The sequence below is a fragment of the Crinia signifera genome, chromosome 19, assembly GCF_055691185.1.
Source record: "Crinia signifera chromosome 19, ASM5569118v1, whole genome shotgun sequence".
Lineage (NCBI taxonomy): Eukaryota > Metazoa > Chordata > Amphibia > Anura > Myobatrachidae > Crinia > Crinia signifera.
The window spans coordinates 55873573-55896453 of record NC_139226.1 but is presented as its reverse complement, the minus strand read 5'-3'; the positions used below and the strand labels follow the sequence as shown (position 1 = coordinate 55896453).

Here is a 22881-nt window from a genome sequence, read left to right as displayed (position 1 = left end):
CTATGGTCCCATTACAACTTAGATATTGCATTGCTATAGATAACAACGGAAGCCATTTTTAATCACAGGCTGCTTTTCTTCTGCCCACGACATTATCACAGCCAGCTGTCTATTTAATGGATGATGTCATGAGTATCTTAGTCAAGCAAGCCTGAAACTATTCTTGGCTAACAATATGTTAATGATGTCCTAATTGTCAAATTATTCCTAAGTCTTTTATATCCTACAAGCCAACAGTCATTCCCCGATCAGAATAGGCTTGATTCACCTAGGGTGATGACAGTCTCTCCAGTGATTCAATTTTCTATAATATCAGAAATGACACATCAAAACAGCACAATTCCCTGGATCATCAACAGATCAATTTACAAAAAAGAGCAAAGTACTATAGCATAAAGCATGTTACATTAAAAATAAAAACAAAATATTTTTTTTCAGTCATTTGGGTGTAAAACTAGGTCATTCCATATTGTTTGTTTTTAAAGTTTATAGCTGTGGAAGTCTTTAAGTGTAGTTCAGCTGTTGTTTATTAGCAAAAACTTTGCATATCTAAAGGATAAGTTGCATTATAAAAACTTTTATGACAGTTACATAATTTATTCTCTTTGATTTGAGGATATAGACAAGTTATTCAAGTTTTGAATAAAATAAAAACAAAATACCATGAGTTTTCCTCTTTAAATAAATAAATAAATATATATATATATATATGTGTGTGTGTGTGTGTGTGTGTGTGTGTGTGTGTGTGTGTACGTCCTCCATTCCATTCAACTACACCTTTGCCCCAGACAGAGACAGGATTAATAATAAAATAGAGCATGGAAATCATATTTTCTTCGATACAATATGGACAATAAATTATGTACTGTATGTATTCACATCACTATACTGTATATAAAAGGATAAAACTCTTCACCTTTTTTGAGGTGTAATACCACCAGTGACCACTAGAGGCCACTGGATAGACCAAATTGCTCCTTAAAAGAAAGTGAAACCAAAATGATATGAACAGAGAGAGCAGTGAAGACAGAGATTCAAATTATCTTTAGAATTAGGAGTATTCTGGTTGGTGCGGTCCATTCCGAATTCTTTCAGTGCGGACCAAACGCCACGCGGTGCGGACATTGTAAGAAGAAACGCCCACAGGCCCTTCGCATTTGGACAGACTCATCCAACATCCAAACCGTGCGTGTGCAGTGGGAACACAAAGATTCTGCACGGTCTTACAGCGTCAGAACAGACGGGAAGCTGCCCGTACGCACCGATGCGGGGTATTTCCGCAAAACTCACGACTGTTATCTGAACTCATAATTCTGCCACATGACACACTTATGCAATTAGCCAACTGGCTGCTGTTCTTGAAGTGTTGGTCCTATACTTTTCTTGTGAAGCCACCTGATGTGTTTCTAATGATTCTGCTGTGGCTATGTATGAAATGATAACAATTTTGTACATTTTCGTTTTCTTTTCTAATTATTATTATTTTACCTTTTTTTTTGGCATGTGCCAAATAACATGCTATAAAAATCATATGTTTTCCTCAAATTTAATAAATGTTATTTTTACCCCCAAATGTGTGCTGTTATTGCTGAATGTAAAAGTGACACGTAAAATTATCTTAATGGTACCAATTTCTGTCCATTGCTTGCAGTGTAAATGTGGGTAAAATAGCAAGCATGCAGTGGTGTTTTCAGCTTATATTTGTGTATTGAGTAATGGTCCATTTAGGCAGCAATGCTTCCAATTGAAGCTATGAAAAGAGTGTAATTTATCACTAATGAGTAGAGGAGTGGATTGTATTGTGTTCAGCTGAGAGTGCTTCAGGTGCAGGTGTACTAATTGGGCGAACTGAATGCCTAGCACATGAACAAGTGGTCTCCGCAAAGTGAAACTTGCTTATGAAGACCGCATATTTCATGCGTGTTGGTTCGTTTGCAGTCGGTGTGCTGTCCGAATGCACGCCTACCACAGTTAGTGCACTCCCTCGTGTACGCCCAGTTTTTCCCATTTTGAATCCACGCCCTTGTGTAGGTCCGAATGATGCCCATATTACGCCCATATTTCCCGAGTCAATAGCGTTGCCTACGCATGCGCAGACGGCAAAAACACGCCCTCCGAAAGAATTCGGAACGGACCGCACCAACCAGAATAAGGCCCTTAGTGAGGTGCAGCTGTGTTGTAACTGATAAAGTAATTGCTGAACAGTAACAAAGCAAAAAAACAGACATTGAACAACATCATCAAACAGGTCATTTCAACTTTAGACTTGATTTTTCGTACTGTCTGAACATGGCTAGGATAACAGATGCACAGGCAGATGCACAGGCAAAATTTTTTAAAGCTATGTGTGCAAACGCTAGAAGACTAGGAGACAAAATTCCTGAGTTAATTGCAATACTGACAATGGATGACCTAGACATTACAGAGGCATGGAGTAATGAGAATGATGACTGGGACATAGCTATACCAGGATACAATCTATTTAGGAAGGACAGAATGGGAAAAATCGGAGGAGGGGTCGCAATGTATGTAAAGAAAAGCAAAAATGCTACTTTAATACAAAACATTGAAGAAAAAACTGAGGCCCTTTGGGTGAGGAAAGAAATGGGGGAAAAGGCCACTTTTTGCACTGCGGTAATCTATAGTCCACCAGGCCAGGGGCAGGATTTGGACAGTAGCCTATTGTTTGATGTCACTAAAATGGTTTTAAAAGGAGAGGTCATAATCATGGGAGACTTTAATCTACCTAATTAGAATTGGGAGGACTCTTTTGCAAGAATCTTGCCAAAGGCCTAGGGTTTCCACCTCACACAGCATTGACTCCCCTCCACTCACCCTCATGCGCGCGCCGATGGCATAAGCCATGGGTCTTCAACCTGTGGCCCTCCAGATGTTGTGAAACTACATGTTCCAACATGCAGTGCCACATTTTTTTCCTATAAGAGCATGCCAAAACTGTCAGGGCATGCTGGGACATGTAGTTCCACAACATCTGGAGGGCCATAGGTTGAAGACCTGTGGCGTAAGCGCTCCCGGGAAAATGGGTGTGACCTCATAAAATGGGAGTGGCCTCTTTGTAAAATGGTTGTGGCCTATGTAATACATACACTTAAAGTGGGCATATAGTTACTAAAAGTGGGCTCCCAGTATAGTTGTGTCAGGTGTGTGTAGCTGTCACACACACTGTGTGACAGCTACACACTCCTGACACAACTATACTGGGAGCACTTGTACCGTACAGTAGTCACAAACAGCCAGCGCTACCTGCCCTCGCTCCAACAACTCCACTCACTATATTCTGGAGGCTGGTGCACCTCTGCCAAGTCCCAGTCCGACAGCTCACTGAGGCCGGGTAAAGAAGAGGCAGCCGCAGCATGCGCTGGAAGATGAGGTGAGTCGCAGCCTCATCGCACGCCGCCCGGCCACACCATACCCGTCCCTATCTGCCAATGCTGCCTCTGCCCCTACAAACAAAGAGCGTCTGTAGGTGCAGGACACTCTGCAGCGGCGGCACAACCGTTCACAAAATTGGGAGGATGTAGAGGCTTTTTAAGTCCCTGGATTCCGGGAGAATCCCAGAATCCGGGAGACAGGAAAAGCATCCTGGAGGGTTGCCACCAATTCCGGGAGAATCCTGGAAATCCGGGAGAGGTGGTAATCCTACTAGGGCCCCAGAGATCTAAATCCACCTCTGACCATTGTGATGCACGTGCTGTGCAGCTCAGACGCGTGTTCAGATTAAAAGCATAGGTCGTTTACATGTCCTGTTTTTTGTGTCCGCCTCTGAATCAGACCCTTTGCTTATTATTAATTGCAATGTAAGCTGGTGCGATATAAACATATGTTAATATATACAAATGCTCTTGTTCCTCTTCTTACTGACAGTATTGTATAATATATCATACTCTTACCATGTGTAAATTCAATGATTCTCTTAGAAAGCCTCAGATATCTCAATTGTTGAGAGATTTTTCTTGTCTGAGAAAGCTCCACGATCCTTTACACTATTTATATCAGTTATCAGTGTGTCTGCAAGCATGTCCTCTAGTTAACTGCTTCTATAAAATAGTTTTCTAGCTGCAAGGGAAATCTAGGACACTGAGGTATGCACAGTTTTGTGAATTTAATGAAGATCAACAACATGAATTCTTAATCCCTTACTTTTTTATCACTGAGTCCAGACACCGTATCCACATATTCCTCTTGAATCATAAATGCAGCCAGATTGGCAGTGTAGCTGGCTAGGAATATTACTGCAAAGAATGCCCAAATGAGAACCATGATTTTACTTGTGGTGCCTTTTGGGTTTTCGACTGGAACAGAGTTGTTAAACACCAAAGCCCAGAGCAACCAGATGGACTTGCCAATAGTGAACTTGGAACCACCAGTACCTGAAAATATAGAGAATAAAATATTTGGTCTGTGTGGACGTGTTTGAGGATAGCAGATGTAATAAAAAGATTTAAACACATTCTGAATTAATTGCATGACACTTATCATTATTGATATACAAATGTAGCCTTTGCTGATTTGCACACCAAACAAAACATAATATAATATGTTATAAATTATAATAATTATAATAAAGTGTCTTTCTATTACAAATGGTGCATTAGAATAAAGCATCCAGAAAACAAACAGCGGCACTCAGGGGGATTCTTTGAAGAGAAGTGTGGTGTCACACAAGTAGAAATCCAACGTTTCAGGGCTCTAACAACTCTTTGTCAAGGTGAAAAGTTTTTAACTTGACAAAGTTGTGTTGTAGCCCCGAAACTTTGGATTTCGACTTGTGTGACAATAAACTTCTAAATGAATCCCTCTGAGTGCCGCCATTTATTTTCTGGATGCTTTATTCTACTGCACCGGAGGGCACTGGGATTTGTTGCACACTGAAAAGATAGTGCTGGACCGCATATTTAATATAACATTGTGTGAAATTCTTATACTGTACTTCAGACTTTGAAATGCAAAACAATTATTGAAAATATCTCAATTTACTGAAAATAATCATTATTTGTAAGGAGATTGATAGCAGAGAAATATACTATACCTACACAACCCCAAGTATACGTTTGTATACACTTGCCCTACTCAGATTAAACATTTTCCAGGGTGTTAGCTTTATAAATTATTTCAGATACTGTAAATAATGTAATGTGAAGATCCTGGAACCTTGAAGAGAGATCAAGTGGATAGAGATAAAGGGCCTTATTCTAGTTCACTCTTTCTGACAAAATCCTTCTTAGATGGACAAAACCATGTGCACTGCAGGGGGGCAGATGTAAAATGTGCAGAGAGAATTAGATTTGGGTGAGTTATTTTGTTTCTGTGCAGGGTAAATACTGGCTGCTTTATTTTTACACTGCAATATAGATCTCACTTTGCAGTAAAACCCCACCCAAATCTAATTATCTCTGCACATTTTACATCTGCCCCCCTGCAGTGCACATGGTTTTGTCCATCTAAGAAGGAATTTGTCAGAAAGAGTGAACTAGAATAACCCCCAAAGTTCCGTCACCTCCAAACTGTCATGTTACAGACTTTGTTTTGAAAAATTACAATGAGAACTGGCTAGTTAATACTTTATCTCCATCCACTTTATCACCCCTGAAGCTTCATACATGGAACTCTACTTGGTAAGTCAAAGAGGTCTTTGTATAAAAGATCATCTTTATGGGATCCACTATGGTTAGTGAGCTGCCTAAATTCCAATAATGCTAAAAACCATATGTGATCACCTGTGTCTTGCTGGGATAGTTGTCCATTATGTTGGTGCCTTTTTGTTTTCTGTAACATGACACCTCTTGACCCAACCTTATAGACCAACATTGATTTCTGACTACACTTGTATGACAATTCTCGTGTGCTGCTTGCACTAACCATGCCTGGAAGTTGACCATTGCTGTTCTCTGACTATCTTAACCTTTGCTAGTCTTTACCCTGCTGCGTATTGCCTGCCCTGACCTTGGCCAGGATGTTGACCATTGCTGTTTGGGGCCTATTATGACTTTTGCCTCTTATGGACTTTGCGGTTGTGCTGCCTACCCTAACCTTCACATTTTTATTGTCCTACTCTGTCTTATTTGGGGGTCTCTGACATTACTAATCTAATCAAAACAGTGGTCTCTTAACGATTTTCTTCTCATGTACCCTTCCTGCTGCAGCTCCTTGTATATCTCCTTATCTTTTGTGTAAGTTTTATTATTTTGCTACATCTTGGATACTGGCCTAGTGCATTGCTGCCTCTCAATTTCCTTCTAATGCTGGCATGGAACCTGCTTATGGAAGCCTGAAACTGTGTGATTTGCTCTAGGTCCGTACATGTTTTACAGGTCACCAGGCAGGTGCAATCATTAATAAGACACATTTTAAAAGATCCACAGGTGGTGCTAATAATTTTATTTGTGGACCAGGGTTGAGAACCACTGCTCTAGGTGAACATAACTTGTTTACAAATAAAAGCTTGAACTGCCTTGTGTTTGGCCTTCATCCAATGGGTCAATACAGTCATACATTTTTTTCCAGCCAATGATCATTATAAAACACATTATCAATGCATGATCACTGTATTATGCAGCAAGATACATTTAATGGCACGTGATGAAGCAATGGGAAACAAAACATATAAACAAACTGTTTGGTACAATACTGTAGGTTTGTTCAGTAGTACTGTTGGGAGGAAAGTCACAAATTGGTACAGTGACTCACAGTATTGGTCAAATCTGTAATGATGGGTGCATCCTTTATACAAGTCAAAGAGGGTGTGACTGCATGGACCAATAGGAATATAATGATTTGTGCAATGGCCTTCCACCAGGCTCGCCTGCATATAATCTAACTCTGTACATCCCTTGGCATATTAGCCTGAAGGTCTGTACCCCAGTTTCCTAAATATCTGCCTCTATAGTACTGTACATGACTGCAATGGACCTACATGTTATTCTGTATCCATCCCTTCTCTGTGTTATTGTCTAGTAGTTTTACTGAAAACTGGATTAACACATTTTAATGACTATACCATAGATGGGGAGAAAAAACATATCTTACTGTACTTGTATAGTCATGTACTACATGACACAATGGGTAACTACAGGATGTTCTATCAAACATTGTGTACCTTTAACATAATAAATATGGACAGGCTTTAATAAAAGCAGCATTTTATTTATTATTAACTATATATATTTGATTCTAAATGATATTAGGCAGCCAATGAAGATTAAATAGCTTATCTATTTCAGGCATTAGCCTTTAAATTTCTGCCAATCAATATCCTGGCATATGTCAACAAACTGAAGTGGTATTTGCTGTCTTCAGTTCTATAGGGAAACAGAAGGGAAGGTAAAAGAGACCTTTTAAGGAAATTAGACTGTAATCAAGGAGTATTTGTAATCAATATAGTTACTAAATTGTAAGTGAGACTGTTGATCCCCAAATCTTAGGTAGCATACTGTACCAAATTATTCAATTTGTTTTCTTTCCAGGATACAGAGAATATGTGACCAGTGTCAGCTGTAAAACAGAAATAACGAACATCCTGCGGGTTTAAAACCAAGCAAACAAAAATAGTGCATGCACCCCCTGTTCCCTGTCACTTCCAAAGTTTAAAAACTGAAGACAAAACATATTATATTTTTTATATTAGCTAAGTACAACTTTTTAAAGAACCCCTAAATAAAATATATGGATAGGAATGTGAAAAACATATTAACATCTACTAGGAGCAGTCATTACTGATGGCAGGGCCTAATTCAGATATATGCAAAATTATTGTCTTTCTGCCAGGGCTGCATGTATGTTTTAATATAGGAATATGGGGTGACATTTATTAGAGATCGATGTTGGGTTTTTAACGATTTATATCGCAAAAACGGACGTTTTTTTTTTTCCCCCAAATCGACTACTTAATGGGTGCCGATTTGCGGCATAAATCGCACTTTTTGCCGCGAAATCGCACTTTTTGAAAGTACGATTTTTTTTTAACTCCGGAATTCGCATCCAGATGTTTTCCCCATTGAAAAAGATACAATTCGCATTTTTATTGAGATGAATTTGGAAATCGACAAAAAAAATGTTCTAAAGTTCCCAAAAAAAATAGACCTGATCCTGACTGGCGATTTTGTCAGAAACATGGAGATTTTGTCAGAACCATGCACAGATCATTGTGATCTGTGTATGGTTCTTTGGTTAAATATGTGTAAAAGTATAAAAAAAAATGGCTTAAGGTCCCCCCTCCTGTACATAACCAGCCCCGGGCTCATTAATCCGGACCTGGATCCAAAAATACGGGGGACAAAAAGCGTAGGGGTCCCCCGTATTTCTGAAACCAGCCCCAGACTCTTGGACCGGTCCTGGTTCCAAAAATACGGGGGACAAAAAATCTGGGGGTCCCCCGTATTTTGAAACCAGCACCGGGCTCCAACAGCCCCCAGTGTCATGCCACAGCCGGGGGACACTTTTTACACAAGGTCCCCCGGCCGCACCATGAGCACCGTGGCTGGTCAGCCTTGGACGGGGTACCTGGAGGAGTGGGGACCCCCCCAATAAAGGGGTCCCCCCCCAGGCTTCACCCGTCCAGGGCTGAAGCCCGGGGCTGTCACCGGCGTCCCTAGACATTGGACGCCGGCCTGATATGGTTAAATTCACATTCCTAACATTGCTTAATACAGGAGAACTGCAAGTGCCAGCAGACCTCCCCCGCAGGCTGGGACTTGGAGAACCACAAGTCCCAGCATGCGGGGCATTAATGGGCCTGCTGGGACTAGTAGTCCACCTGTAAAAAGAATGTTAAAAGAAAACACACACACACAGAAAAGTAAAACTGTATTACACGCACACACACACACCTCACTTTTACACCGCTATACATACCGATCCAGGATCCAGCACTGGTCTCTCTGCAGCAGAGCCGGACAGCCCGCACTGACAGCGGGCTGAACCGGCTTCCTCAGATGCAGCTAACAGCTTCTGTCGCGCTGTCCCAGCGCGACACAGGCTGAGAGCGTGATTGGGCGATGCGTCTCCATGGAGACGCATAGCTCAGCCCTGATTGGCTGAGCTATGCGTCTCCATGGAGACACATAAGCCGGAGACGCTCTCAGCCTCTGTTGCGCTGGGACAGCGCGACAGAAGCTGTTAGCTGCATAGGAGGAAGCCGGTTCAGCCCGCTGTCAGTGCGGGCTGTCCGGCTCTGCTGCAGAGAGACCAGCGCTGGATCCTGGATCGGTATGTATAGCGGTGTAAAAGTGAGGTGTGTGTGTGTGCGTGTAATAAAGTTTTACTTTTCTGTGTGTGTGTTTTCTTTTAACATTCTTTTTACAGGTGGACTACTAGTCCCAGCAGGCCCATTAATGCCCCGCATGCTGGGACTTGTGGTTCTCCGAAAATCGCCCTACATCGCACTTTCTCGCACTTTTCATGCCGGAATACACACCTCATTAAAAATGCGAATTCTGGAAAAAAATGCGATTTTAAAAAACGGCGATATATGGCGATTTGAGTTTAAATCGCATTTTCGGAAAAACGGTCAACACAATAAATCTCGCCCATGATGTGTGCACTAGTGTAAGGGAGGGATGGGATGAATGGGAACAACGGGGCAGATGTACGAAGCTGTGTCATGAGCTTTTTCAGCACTAACGCCAGTAAACTGTGTTTTAGTCAAATGTATAAAAGGGGATTTTAACGTCCCCCTGAGGCAGCCCTGAGCTTAACGTTCAGGTGCTGTCCTCTTGCTTTTAGTTATTGCTTATTATGTCTCAGGCAATGTATTATTGCCTTCCCAGATGTAAAGCCCACTCTGTCCTTTTCGCTAGCGCTGCAGTGATTTTGAACTTGTTTTGTAATTTTTTTTTTCTTTTTAATGAAAGAAGATTTCTATGGGACGGGGGATGGGGGCAGCTGCCACGGGCAGGGGGACAACTTCCCCAGGCAGGAGAACGGGAGCAGCTGCCGCGGGCAGGGGGACGGGGGGTGGCTGCCCCAGGCAGAGGGATGGGGAGCGGCTGCCGTGGGCAGGGAGATGGCTTCCCCAGGCAGGAGCATGGGAGCGTCTGCCGCGGGTGGGGGAACGGGTGTGGGTGGCTGCCCCAAGCAGGGGGATGGGGAGCAGCTGCCGTGGACAGGGGAAGTCTGCCCCAGGCAGGATAATGGGAGCAGCTGCCACAGACAGGGGGATGGGAGCGGCTGCCGAGGGCAGGGGGGCGGTTGCCACAGGCAGGTGAAGCAGCTACCATGCATGGGGGTGGCTTTTGCATTCAGGGGAAGCAGGTACGGGGGGCGGCTGCCACAGGCAGGGGAAGCAGGGATGGGGGGGCGACTGCTGAGGGCAGGGGGACAGGGGGAGCTGTCATGGCCAGAGGAAGCAGTGACCGTGTCTGAGAGAAAGGGGAAGGGAAAAAGTTCCACAGGCAGGGAGACTCGGTGCAGCTGCCTCAGCCCAGGAGGCAGGTGCCGTGGCCAGGGAGCTGCAGCCACGGCCAGGAGTACGGATGCTCCGATCTGAAAAGCTGCTGGAGGTAGAAGCACAGGAAGCTTCCGGATGCAGGAGATGCGGCCAGAGGGCACACATGCACAGTGCAGAGAGAAGGAGGCGTTAATATGGAAACGCAAAAAAACGAAGACAACTGCAAGATAATACATTTGGTTGAAAACAGTCCCATCTTCTCAGCGTTATTGTAGGAGAAACGTTATATAACAAGCGTTAAAGAAAGGTTAATTCATCTGCCCCAATGTATGCATACATGTACAGTATGTATGTATGAGAGTGGCGGTGTTGTATGTAAGACAGCGGTGTATGTATGAGATAGGTATATGTATGAGGGTGGTGGTGTATGTATTAGAAAGGTGTATGTATGTACAGTATGTATGAGCGTGGCAGAGTATGAGAGCGATGTATGTTTTAATACAGGAATACTGTTTAAAAAAAGTCTGCAGTAAGTTGCTTTGTGGGCTAGCATTAAAATAGTTAACACTAACAACGGCTCTTGTACGGCACTAGCCATAGTGCCGTAGTGTAGTCGTTAGTTGGAGGGCCAGGGGACCAGCTCCAGCAAGCCTGGCAGGCCATCCCAAGCCAGGCCATTGTTGCATGTGGTACACTATGTAATGGGTGTGTGGTATTACAGTGTGAATTTTTGGCACGCGCCTGCGGTGCCCACTATCCCTGTTTTACGAAAATTTGTAAAGCCCTGACATGATGTGTAATGGACATTACGGTGTGTGGCATTAGTTTTGCCTGTCAACAATGTATCTAAGTATAGTGATGTAATTATCCCGCCTACTGTTATATTAGCTCCGCCCTTTATTGATTTGTTGCTGCCCACATGAGGCCACTTTCAGAAATTTTCCAGGTCCACTTTTAGTCCCCAATCCGCCTATGTTTGTGGGCATGCCCAGAAATTGCTGGGTGGTCCTCTGCATCCACCCCCTACCTGCACATCAATGAGCGAACGTCCCAGCGAGTGTTCGCTCCTGGGGTTTGCAAATGTGCATATTCACGCATGAACAAACCCACACCATCGGGACCAGGGGTAAATTTTGTCGGATGCATGGCACAGGTGCGCCGCTGATGTCACTGGCGCACCCGTGCCATGCATTCTTGGGAACGGGGATGCCACTGAAGAGGATTCTGATGACCGCCATGGACACCAGGGGATGAGGGAAGTATAAACAAAGATGCGGGGGGGACGGACAAACAAACAAAAAAATATTCTGAAAGCCTAAGGGATACTCAAGCTGTACTTCAGTTTGCCCCTATTACCATTGGTGCTACTGTGACAGAGCACATAGCATGCATTTATATTTTAGTGGCTTACAGACAATACAACCATTTGATGAATGTTTGATAGCAATGGATGTGTTCCTAATAATCAGTAATGGATGCTGCTCCTTATTCTAGTTCACTACAGTGGGGCAGATGTAAAATGTACAGAGAGAGTTAGATTTGGGTGAGTTATTTTGTTTCTGTGCAGGGTAAATACTGGCTGCTTTATTTTTGCACTGCAATATAGATCTCACTTTGAAGTAAAACCCCACCCAAATCTAATTCTCTAAGTTACATCTGCCCCACCTGCAGTGCACATGGTTTTGTCCATCTAAGAAGGATTTTGTCAGAAAGAGTGAACTAGAATAAGGCCCTAAATGTTCCTAGTATTATAGAAGTGTGAACCCGGAAGAGTAATGACTAATAAAATCACCATTCATTACTCTTTTGCTAACCGCCAAATTAACAATGAAATCTATTATTTATTTATTACCAGTTATTTATATAGCGCACGCATATTCAGCAGCACTTTATTTGAACATTCACATCAGTCCCTGCCCCAGTGTAGCTTACAATCTATATTCCCTACCACATATACAAGCACACACATTCATTCTAGGGTTAATTTAGCTGGGAACCAATTAACCTATCAGTATATTTTTGGATTGTTGGAGGAAACCAGAGCAACTGGAGGAAACCCACGCAAGTACGGTGAGAATATACAAACTCTAGACCTTATTCTGGCTGACTCACAAGGCTGCGAATTTCGAAGCCTTGCGAGTACTCCAGACGCTGCCCGCCGCCTGCAGTGCCAACTGCCGCCCCCCCCTGGCACACCGAGAATCCACACCAATCCCCGCATGGCTGCAAATAGATGATTTGCATAATCATCCATTGGTAGCAGGGGACAAATCATTCAATGGTCGGCGACCATCAAATGATTTCTCCAGCGCTCGCAGATCAGAGATACCGCTATCATCCAGTGATGTCAACTGCCCGTGCCCCACGTCTGCGTCACCGGACAATTGCCATGGGAACGCCCAGCATTTTCATGGGAACACCCATGAAACATTGGGCCTTCCCATGGGCTATGCCCCCCACCACTGTCCCACAGCCCCTGACCGCACTGCTAGGTGCGAGTGGGACGGCAAAATTGCATGTTTGCCATGCCCGCTCGCACCCTGCAACTGCACAAACATCAATCCTTCATGCATGGGGGACCAAAGCATTTAGAATAACCCCCACTGCACAGTTATGGTCATGGTGGGAATGGAACCCATGACCTCAGTGCTGTGAGGCAGTAATGCTAATCATTACACCATCCGTGCTGACCTAAATAAATGTAAGGCCAATTTGTGTGTGCTATTTATAAATCAACTGTATCTTCCTCTGTACAGTTCTACTCAGTAAGTCTTATGTTACTGAGAAATACAAGTGTTTCAAACTGCTACAATAGGGTAATTGGAAAAATCTTTTATTCTACCCATCAAATACATAAGAGCCTAGAAAATACAATTAGTGGGTTCATGCTGCTTGCTTGTATTTCCCAGTCCCAAAGAGAGAACAATTTGCAATGGACAAATTATCATCTGGTAATCTTGAAATCTGCAGATAACAGTTCATTACCATGTACTGCTCAAAGTGTTTACTGCTGCCGTTCTTGAACCTACAGAGAATCTAATAATTAATCAGCCTCTGAAAAACCCTTCAACTGTTTAAATTAATCTAGAATGGGCTATTATAATAGAAATGTGTTTCGTTTCACTGGGAAGAAAAATCTACAGATACAATTCTGTTAAAAGTGTGTTTGAGCTGCTTGTCGAAAAACTCAGTTTTTATATACAGTTCATGTATTTTGGACAATGTCCTTCCAATATCTTCTTTGTAAACCTATTTGCTTTAATATCATGAAACAACAAAGAATATAGCCACACTTTACAATTAGTAACAAGTGAATGATTGTTAAAAAAAATCTATGTAATCTAACATTTTCGATAAAAGCCAGAATTATTTCTTAAAAATATCATTAAAACACAATATTAGGCCATTAGAAAGGCTGTTAAACATTTATTTTAGAACCGGACTGTGACATCACACAATCCATCATAATACCATTCAAGCCACTGTTGGAGGTAGAACTCCTGTACTTGTAGTCCTTATGTTTTTTTTAGTCCTCACTAGTTGTAAGGTGTCTTGATGGTAACATACATCCAGATGGTTGAAGGTCTGTAGGAATCGCATAGTTTTAAGGCAGGCTGCAAAGTTGGGAGTCCAGAACTTGGTTAGAGCATGAAAGATCATTAAATGTTGGTCCCAGCTTGCACCTGACGCATTTCGTTGCACTATGCTTGTAGCTTTTTCATAGGTGAATGACTGTGTGGCCTGTTCTGACAAATACACCTATCTTAATATTTATTCACTTGTATTTGGTATTAAAACATTAAGCGGGACTTGAATATAGACAGTATAGATAGAAGGGGTATACTTTTAATATAATATAGAAGAACCCACATTAATAAATAATTGTGAAAAAATAAACATACATTTATAAAAATTGGACAATTCAGAATATGAGGATGCACCCCAGGTCCGTGACCCAAAGAGGTATCCGGTGTTAATGATTGATAAAAGTATTTTTTGGGCTTCCGGTCTTGCAGTTAGTGGGGCGCGTCTGGAACACAACATACTCAGGCACTGGAACACATCTTCTGTTGAGTATTCCTGCTTTATAATGTTAGATTGAGAACTGACTAGTTCCTATTTTAAGCAGCAGATACTAGAGATATAACCAGATAAGCTCCTGTATTTGGTGTATTGGCTTCTTTTTGTCTTTTTTGTAATCAAAATGTATTAAAATTATAATATACTGTATAGTTTATAGTGAGTTAATTACCTGATTCAATGTGTTACTATCATTGCAAATTTTCAAATATGCACAACAACATAATAACAATAAAAAAACTGATAGACTGGTGCGATAAATTACAATTATCACATACAAAATCAGATACAAATAAAAAGCTGTTAGGTTAATTCAGAGCCATTATTAATAACTTTTTATTTGTATTTGATTTTCTATGGTTGGGATCACCATGGATAAAAGGATTCGCTTTGAGTGTAATGACATATGGAATGCATAAAAACAAGTCCCCTGACACTCAAGCAGTGGAAAAACAATTAATTTCCCATCTTTTGGAACTCATAGGAGATGCATAATCCTCTCTCGCATAACCGGAATTTAAAGTCCGTCTTGTGGAGTGCAAGGTGGAAGTGACATACTGGCATGTGGATCGCAAAGAGGAAAAATTACGGAAATCTCCAATGGCGGGACTATGTATAGACTAATCAAGGGACACTTGTGAAAGATGGTGGTGGATTGCAGAGGGATTATAGGTTCAAGATAGGGATTTTAGTTGCTAATAAAATTCATGTCTGGAAATAGGTTTACCATCAATAAAGGAGGAGTTGCAGGGATCATGGGTATAAATATAGGAATAAGGACTGTCCTCCATTACCTTAAAAAAAATACAACTGTAACACGTTGGTGGAGGGACCTTTGGAGATTGGTACCTGACATTCTGACCCTGGATAAGAAACAGCACCTTGAAGAGAGGCCTGTGGGACTTGTAATATTCTTGTTAAAATCTACAACTTATTTGTGGACTATTTGGAAGGGTGAGAGTCTTGCACAACTCTTTAGGATTCTTTTTTATTTGTGTGTTTAATAAAAAATAGTGTTTTACACCATTCAGAGCATATTTCTTTGTTTCACATATCATGCCATGTGGATGAGGAGTGGAAATCAGAAGGAGTGTGACCCGAAGTTCTATCTACCTTGGTTGACATAAGTTTGAGTGCCCAATTAGTCTACAATTGATTTGTGGACCAAAAAATGGTATTTTACGCTATTGGAGTCCCCTCCTTGTCTTTCCTTGCATGTCGTTGGAGAGAGAGATTTTGAGAGGAAGAGGAACAGAATCAGTGTTGGATATCGATGAAGCTCCCTTAATGTCTACTGTGTAAAAACGTACACCACTTAGAGGGGTGCGAGTATTGAGAATAAAGTTCATGGATGTTTGATGATTTTAGGATCTTGTTATCAAATGTTATTACCCTATGTTGTATATTTGTGTTTCTTTTTTCAAGTATCCCTGTGAGTTGATACACCTAAGAGAAATAATACCTCTATGAGTATTTCAGCGCATGGGGAACATATAGTGATATTTTCTATGTTTTGATTGAGGGTAGTTGAAAATAATATTGGTAATGGTGGAAGAAGAAGAAGCCTCCCAATGGCAAAATAATCCTTCCATTGCCATGGAGCTTAACCACGTTGCATCAATTCCAGTTCCATCTGTAGAGTCATCAGCGCCTCCTTGTGCTTTTGCCTGACCAGCAATCCACTGGGAGCTACCCACACTGCCCTCAGACATATCAGTGTTTATTGGCCCAGTGCTGACATGGGTGGAGGAAGCAGCGGCAATAATCCTACAGGCATTAGTGGGAACCCCAGCCGCCAGACACAGAGGGACCCAATTCCTGATGGCACACTACTGATCCAATACTGCTTAATATAAGGACACGCATAAGGATACACATACCACTCACTTCCACTCCACTTGTAAGTGCTTTGAATATTTCAAATTGAGAGGAGGGGTACTCATAAATGGAAAGCCTAATCAATGGGTATGGGAGAGAAAAATGGTTGGGATCCGCTGGTAAAAGGTTACACAAGCGTCAAATCTGCATCCATAGGACCATATCTTTATGCTTCTATATGTAGGCTGTTGTAAACTCAAATCCGCATTAGGCCCAAGAAAATGTCACTTATTTTAGAGAATGTTATATTTAAGCATAAACTAGGCAGCAGCACATGAATCAAGAATAATTTATAATTTCCCTGGAGTATGCAGTGTGGACACAAACATAAATGATGCTGTCAAAGGGTTTGTCAGAATCCATCTAAGTGACGTGCTGTGTTTTATGTTTGTAACAGAATTATAATTACAAGATTCTTTTGCTTTTAAATGCGTTCACACAATTATCCATCAGAAATTATAGTCAATTAGACACATCTCCATTATGGTGTAGCTGACCGAATGACCAAGAAATATGATAAAGCCAGGAGATGTCTAATTAGCATTTTCTCGAAGCTTAGCTATGTTAATTAACTTTGGCTTATTTACAGTAAATGTTTTTCAATGTGTAGTTTTATTTGTACACACATATATATACTAATATGTATCAGAAAATCAATCAAAATAAGATAGCAAGCAGTCACAGTAATTTGTTACACAATTTAAGTATTAAGTCCTTAAGCCTTGGAGTGCCAACAAAATATCAGCTAAAAATGCTAGCATCACTCACATTTGTTATATAGATTCAAATAAAAAATGTTGCGTAAAATAGATTATATTTCTTATATACGTTAAACATTACAGGTGATTATGATGAATAAAAAGGTTTGCTTGGTCATTTTTACACCTATTTTGACAAATTCACGTGGAGATTTAATAAAAAATTTTTTTTCACTTTTGCTAATTTATTTTTAAACAACGATTGTACTTCCATGTGTGTGACTTAGAATTTTGCCTTCGCTGGCCGTGTGCGAGTGGGTGTCATTCGTTCGGCTGCGTGTGAATGTGTGTCCGAGCAAATGAACAAGAATAAGGCCGTAAGTCCTTAGCTCAATGCTCTAAAAACAACAAAATAAATCCAACATTTCTAAGCAAAACGAAATAGCAACCCTTCACTAGCAGGATTATGTGCTAAAAAAAAACCCCAAATTGAATACATGAATCTGAGTGACAGTAACTAAAATATTGCATTTCTGCACAACAAAAAGAATGTTTCAACCAGTAGTAAAATAACCTATGGGGAAATAGAGGTTGTGCAAGAACAAAAGGGATATTAAATTCACCTTTCAACCCTTACGCTCAAAGACAAGGTATGACAAACTGTATTAAATCTGTAAGAACTTGACTGACAGAAATCCTAGTCTGCTATAAATTGCTCGCTCTGATGGGGTTACTGGTAGATTTCTGTTTGGCTGCCAAGTGATTCTACAGCTAGTTAGCAAGTGATAGACAGCATAGCTTCAATGTACCACAAACACTGTATTGTCATAAAGGGGGCCCTAGTCAAAAGTGATCTTGACAAACTTTAGTAACCTTTTGTAACTGTGATTGTGCAAATATTTCTAAATGCCCCTATGGCTCAAGTTTTACACAGTCTATATGCACAAAGGCACTGCTGTCATAGGGAGACTATAATAAATGTGTTGGAAAAGTGGTGGGCCTTATTGAGTGATGACTGGGAGGTGGCTAGTTATTGAGTGGGCATGTTATGGTAATGTTGCAGGCATGTCAGCGAAAGTGGCTATGTTCACAAATGCACAGTTGCAAGCAGTGGAGGCCGTGGTTCATGGGGAAACTGTACCTGTTATAAGGTGGTTGTAAGTTTTGATGGTGCGATCTATGCATATTAGAATGCGTCTATCTGTAAAAAAGTGTGCATAAGACCAAGTGGCGTATTTTAAATGGGTGCAGTTTGTGCAGTGCACACGGGCCCCTGAGTCCCTTTGGAGTCCCGAGATGAAAGCAGCAATGCTTCCAGAATCGCCAGAAAAATGTCCGTCGCACAATTTTTCCAAAGGCCTGCGCATGCGTAGTAGAGTTTGAGCTAAATGTAGTCCTCCTAGCCCTTGAACATTTATCTGCAGAATGTAAAAAAAACACCATAACACTTTTTACACTATAGACCCATACACACTAGAAGATGCCAATATTGGCATCCCGAGTACCTGGCAGGGGGTGGGGGGGGGGCAGGCATCAGCAAGCGCATACACACTTGGCAATGCCGCACATGAGGGGGCCCCCAGCAGGGGGAGTGATGGTCATGTTGCGGCTGCAGAATGGCTGTCGTTAATGAGCCCTCCCTTGTCCGAACATGTCGTGGACAAGGCATGGGGACCGTGCGTTATTAACGATGTACAGTGTATACACTGGGCTGCCGAATCAGCACTGGCATTTGTGCATGAGCGTGACCTTTGTCATACCACGCATGTTTGCGCTGCCTCTCCCTGGGTAGTGTGTGATGCCCCCTCTCTCCTGGACCACAGCGCCGCACAGAGAGAGCTGACGGACCTGTATGCGAGTCCAATGGCTCTCTCTGTGCACCAATCAGGAGGCAGAGCCTCCAGTTACAAGTAGAGATCGGCCCCCTTAGCATTTGCCAGAAGTGCCAAATGGCACTTCTGAGCAATATTGTGACCAATATCATCTAGTACGTATGGTCCTTAAGAATTGAAAATCAGTAAACATTCCTTCTCTTTTACTCACTTGAAGATTTTAATCATTATTACTCTTTGAACTGTATCCCAGCTTCTCGAACATCTTCTTTTACACTTTGACCAGTACACCGTATAACCACTAACATCTGCCACTGAAACGGTCACTGACTCCTGAAATTCACAGTCTGATTGAGGGGTGGAATATAAGATAATGAAGTTAACAACTTCATCCAGAATATTGTGTTCATCTGGTAATGAGGTGGAAAAGGCACACAGTGTTACCGCTATTAAAGCCATGCACAAGTAAACAGATCTCTCCCAAAGGAAGCTTGTGATGATTGTATCCTATTGTATAATTATTACAGACATGTGAAATTGTACTGTCGGGACTCATATAGAAAAAGCAAAAGATTCCATCTTAAGACTGGGGAACGACAAAGAATGTCAACTTAGAAGAAGGATGGAGGACAGAAGGCTATAAATAATAGCAATTTGCGTTCAAACAGGTTCCTAATGGGTATAGCATTCAGAGAGCAGTGGGGAGCCTTGGACGCTGCTTACACATAACACTTGCATTATTATGATGTGAATAACACAGCTACAGTATGTCTTATTTATAGATGCTTGCTTATACAATGGCATCTGCAGATGAGATGATATCACTTTATCACCATTACTAACTGTGCACCAGAAGCATTTTGCTGCCTGGACTGTTAATCACTGTAGAAACATCCACTATTTTTTTTAAATAGAGACAGGAGGGAGGGAAGTATCAAAGTAAATTTTTTAAAATCATGATTTCAAATGTATCCTTTACTTTAGTTTTCGAACCATTTTAAGCAGCTTTTAAAATGAAAATGTTATAAACTGTAATAGTAGTCTATACAAATGGTGCATTATAGTCTGATTCAGGTTCATTCACTTAGCAGCAGTCTTACGCTGCTTAGCTAGCGGGTTAATGCTGGCCAAACGCCCGCCCCTCGCAGCCCCATGAATATAGGTGGTGGCGTGCAAATGGTTGTGTACATTCACACATCTGTTCGCAGGTGAGCTTACGCCCGCAAAAACATTTGATGGATGCTGGCCATCGAATAATTTTTTTAGGCGTTCGCACAGGCTTCTCCGGCTGACTAGACGGGTATATGCAGGCTTGACAGACAGTATACCGACTTGGTGCACGGCATACTGGAGACCACAGTCTGCTCCAAGTCCCGTGGCACAGTGGTCCTGCCAATATTTCTTAACCGCATACCCACCCAGAGTCTCTCACTACCCATACCATTTAAATAATACCAGGCTGCATGCGCCCCCAGATAATTATATAGCACAGTGAGCACCCTGATACGAGTAGCTACTCTAGCTCCACGGGGCTCATTAGTATTACAAATAATCTAAACCAAGCGTTTTCCACTGTCCAATTTGCCCAACGGAACCAAGTACAAACACAATCCTATCAGATCATTACATGAATAATTATAATATTCACGGGACACCGGGGGCCCCATGTTGTAGGGATACTTGTATCCCACTTTTATCACAAGTCTGTGTTCCATGTTAATGTTTTGTGTTTTTTATTTTGCTGCTTTTTAATAAAATTCAATAAAAGTTAATTTTTATTAATTCAATATCCTTTGGTGCGCCACAGAGAGACATTCTTCCTGTGTTTTTTTCTGGTAAAAGTCAGTTTAGATTGACTATTATTTGACTCGTAAATGGCCTAGAACGGGGTGCGAGCTGATGTCATGGGATGTCTGGCACTTGCCCCCGTGCAAGCTTCGACCCGCCTGCGATCACACGGGGCGCCCAGTGTTTTTCTTGGAGCACCCACCGTTTTTGTGGGCATGCTTAGGAAACCTTTGGCATCCCCATGTGCCAGCCACACTGCCCGCCCCCCTCTGTGCGAACAACTCGGCTACTGTGATTCTCCGATAGGCATGTGCAGAGCCGCTTGGCGGCCGAGCCAACATGACTCACCCCCTAAATATCATGGGAAAACAGCATAAAACAATGCTACTGTATGTTTTTTTATTTTACATTGGAGAGATTACACAAGTCAAACTGGTTTGAGGGATTGAGTCTGTATAATGGTGCCTTATTTTAAATTGATCAATAAAGTGCCATCGCAAAGAACATCACAAATCTTATGATGCATTCAACTGTAAATGTAACGGATGTTGGAATATGTACAACAGACTGTGGTTTTATTCATATGCTTGTACCTTGGAGGGACAGCAGATGGCAACATATTAGGATATGTGTATTGTTTGTCTGCTGTCTGCTGTATAGTTCTGTATCTCTTCTGTACTGCCTGTATGTATTGTCTAGAGGAGAAATGTGTGAGGAGCACATGGAGCTGACATGTTGAGATTAACAAGCTGTTAATGAATGCTGATGTTTTGTCATTTTACATTGATCATGTTACCAAGTTCTACGTAAAAATGTATACCTTTACAAGGCTCATCCTGTCTGATTGCATGGGAACTTCTGTGGCAATCATCTTTATATCACTACAAGTCCCAGCAGTCTGCATAAACTCTTGTGAGCCCAATGCATTATAGAAAATGTATGTGGATCTAAATTCTCATCACTACAAGTCCCAGCAGTCTACATTAATTCCTATGATCCCTGTGCACTACAAATGTATGTGAATGTTACTAATATATGGAAACCAGTGATGTATTGATAAGAATGTGTTTTCATTGTTTTTATGACCTGTTTGAAGATGTTGTTCGGTGAGGTATAATTTATGGAGTATATTTGGCCTAGTGTTTACTTAACACTGGGTAATTTAGGCCCTTTAATTAGGTGGTCGTGTAACATCAGCTGTAGCCTCTTTGATACCCCTTTTACACTTGCAAGCCGGGTTCTAAGTTCCGTGTGCGACCCGGCTTGCAAGTGCTTTCACACTGGCCACCCGACCAGGAATGAAGTCGGGCGGGTGGCATCATCTGGAGGCTTGGCCGGGGCAGCGCTGGGAGATGTCAGCACCTCCCAGCGGCGCATTTTCACTGCAGTGAACGGGATCTGGGTCATGCTGACCCGGAATACACGTTCACACTCACCGCATCCCATGTTGTTTCCAGAATCTACCCAGGTCAGGACTTGGGTAGAAATCCCGGAATGCTGAACAAGGGATGCGGTGACAAGACCCTTTCACACTGAGCTAAATTCCGGGTTGTTGAGCGTTCATGTGAAAAAACCCGAGATATTTTTGCAAGTGTGAAAGGGGTATTAATCAGACCTTGCAGATCTTTGCATTCAGTTAAGGGGGCATTTCTCAGAAATATATGAAGTGAAAAATTACAAAGTGGGAATTACTTTTTAAAGAACAGTTGGAATATATTGAATAACATAAAAAAGGTAATTTATACTTATGTATTACACTTTGTTACTATACCTACACTTTCCGACTTAACCCTGTCTTTCACATACACACAATCACAGCATGCTCGCCAATTTACTATTTCTCATTTCATTACCATTCTCAACAAACTTCATACATCCTATAATTTCCCTGACACTCATCACACTGTGCACATTGCCTCTTCTATTATTCACTCCCCTTTTTTAAACACTCATGAGCTTTTTACTTACTTTCATACATCCAAAAAAAAAAAAGACAAACATCCAACAATATATCTCCTTTCTAATCTTATTGACTGGTGACACACTAGACTTTATTCAGGTCCATTCTTAGCAGGGCTGCATTCGCATGGGGATCTTTTTGTTTTACTGTGCATGCGCATTTCTGCGCATGTGCATATGCAGGGTGCATGCACCCACGGCGAACAGACTGTGGCAGGGGGCAGAAAGGGGCATGGGGTGG

The 22881-nt window shown here is 41.9% G+C and overlaps 1 protein-coding gene across 3 annotated transcripts in view; it reads right to left on the bottom strand.

Annotated features, from left to right (window-relative positions):
• The window catches only part of GRIN2D (glutamate ionotropic receptor NMDA type subunit 2D), a 762310-nt gene that overhangs the window by 117154 nt on the left and 622275 nt on the right, over positions 1 to 22881 (bottom strand). For all 3 annotated transcript variants that reach the window (XM_083162615.1, XM_083162612.1, XM_083162614.1), the window contains one exon: positions 4162 to 4391. In XM_083162615.1, coding sequence (XP_083018741.1) covers positions 4162 to 4391 — 230 coding nt within the window. The remainder of the gene's footprint in view (positions 1 to 4161; positions 4392 to 22881) is intronic.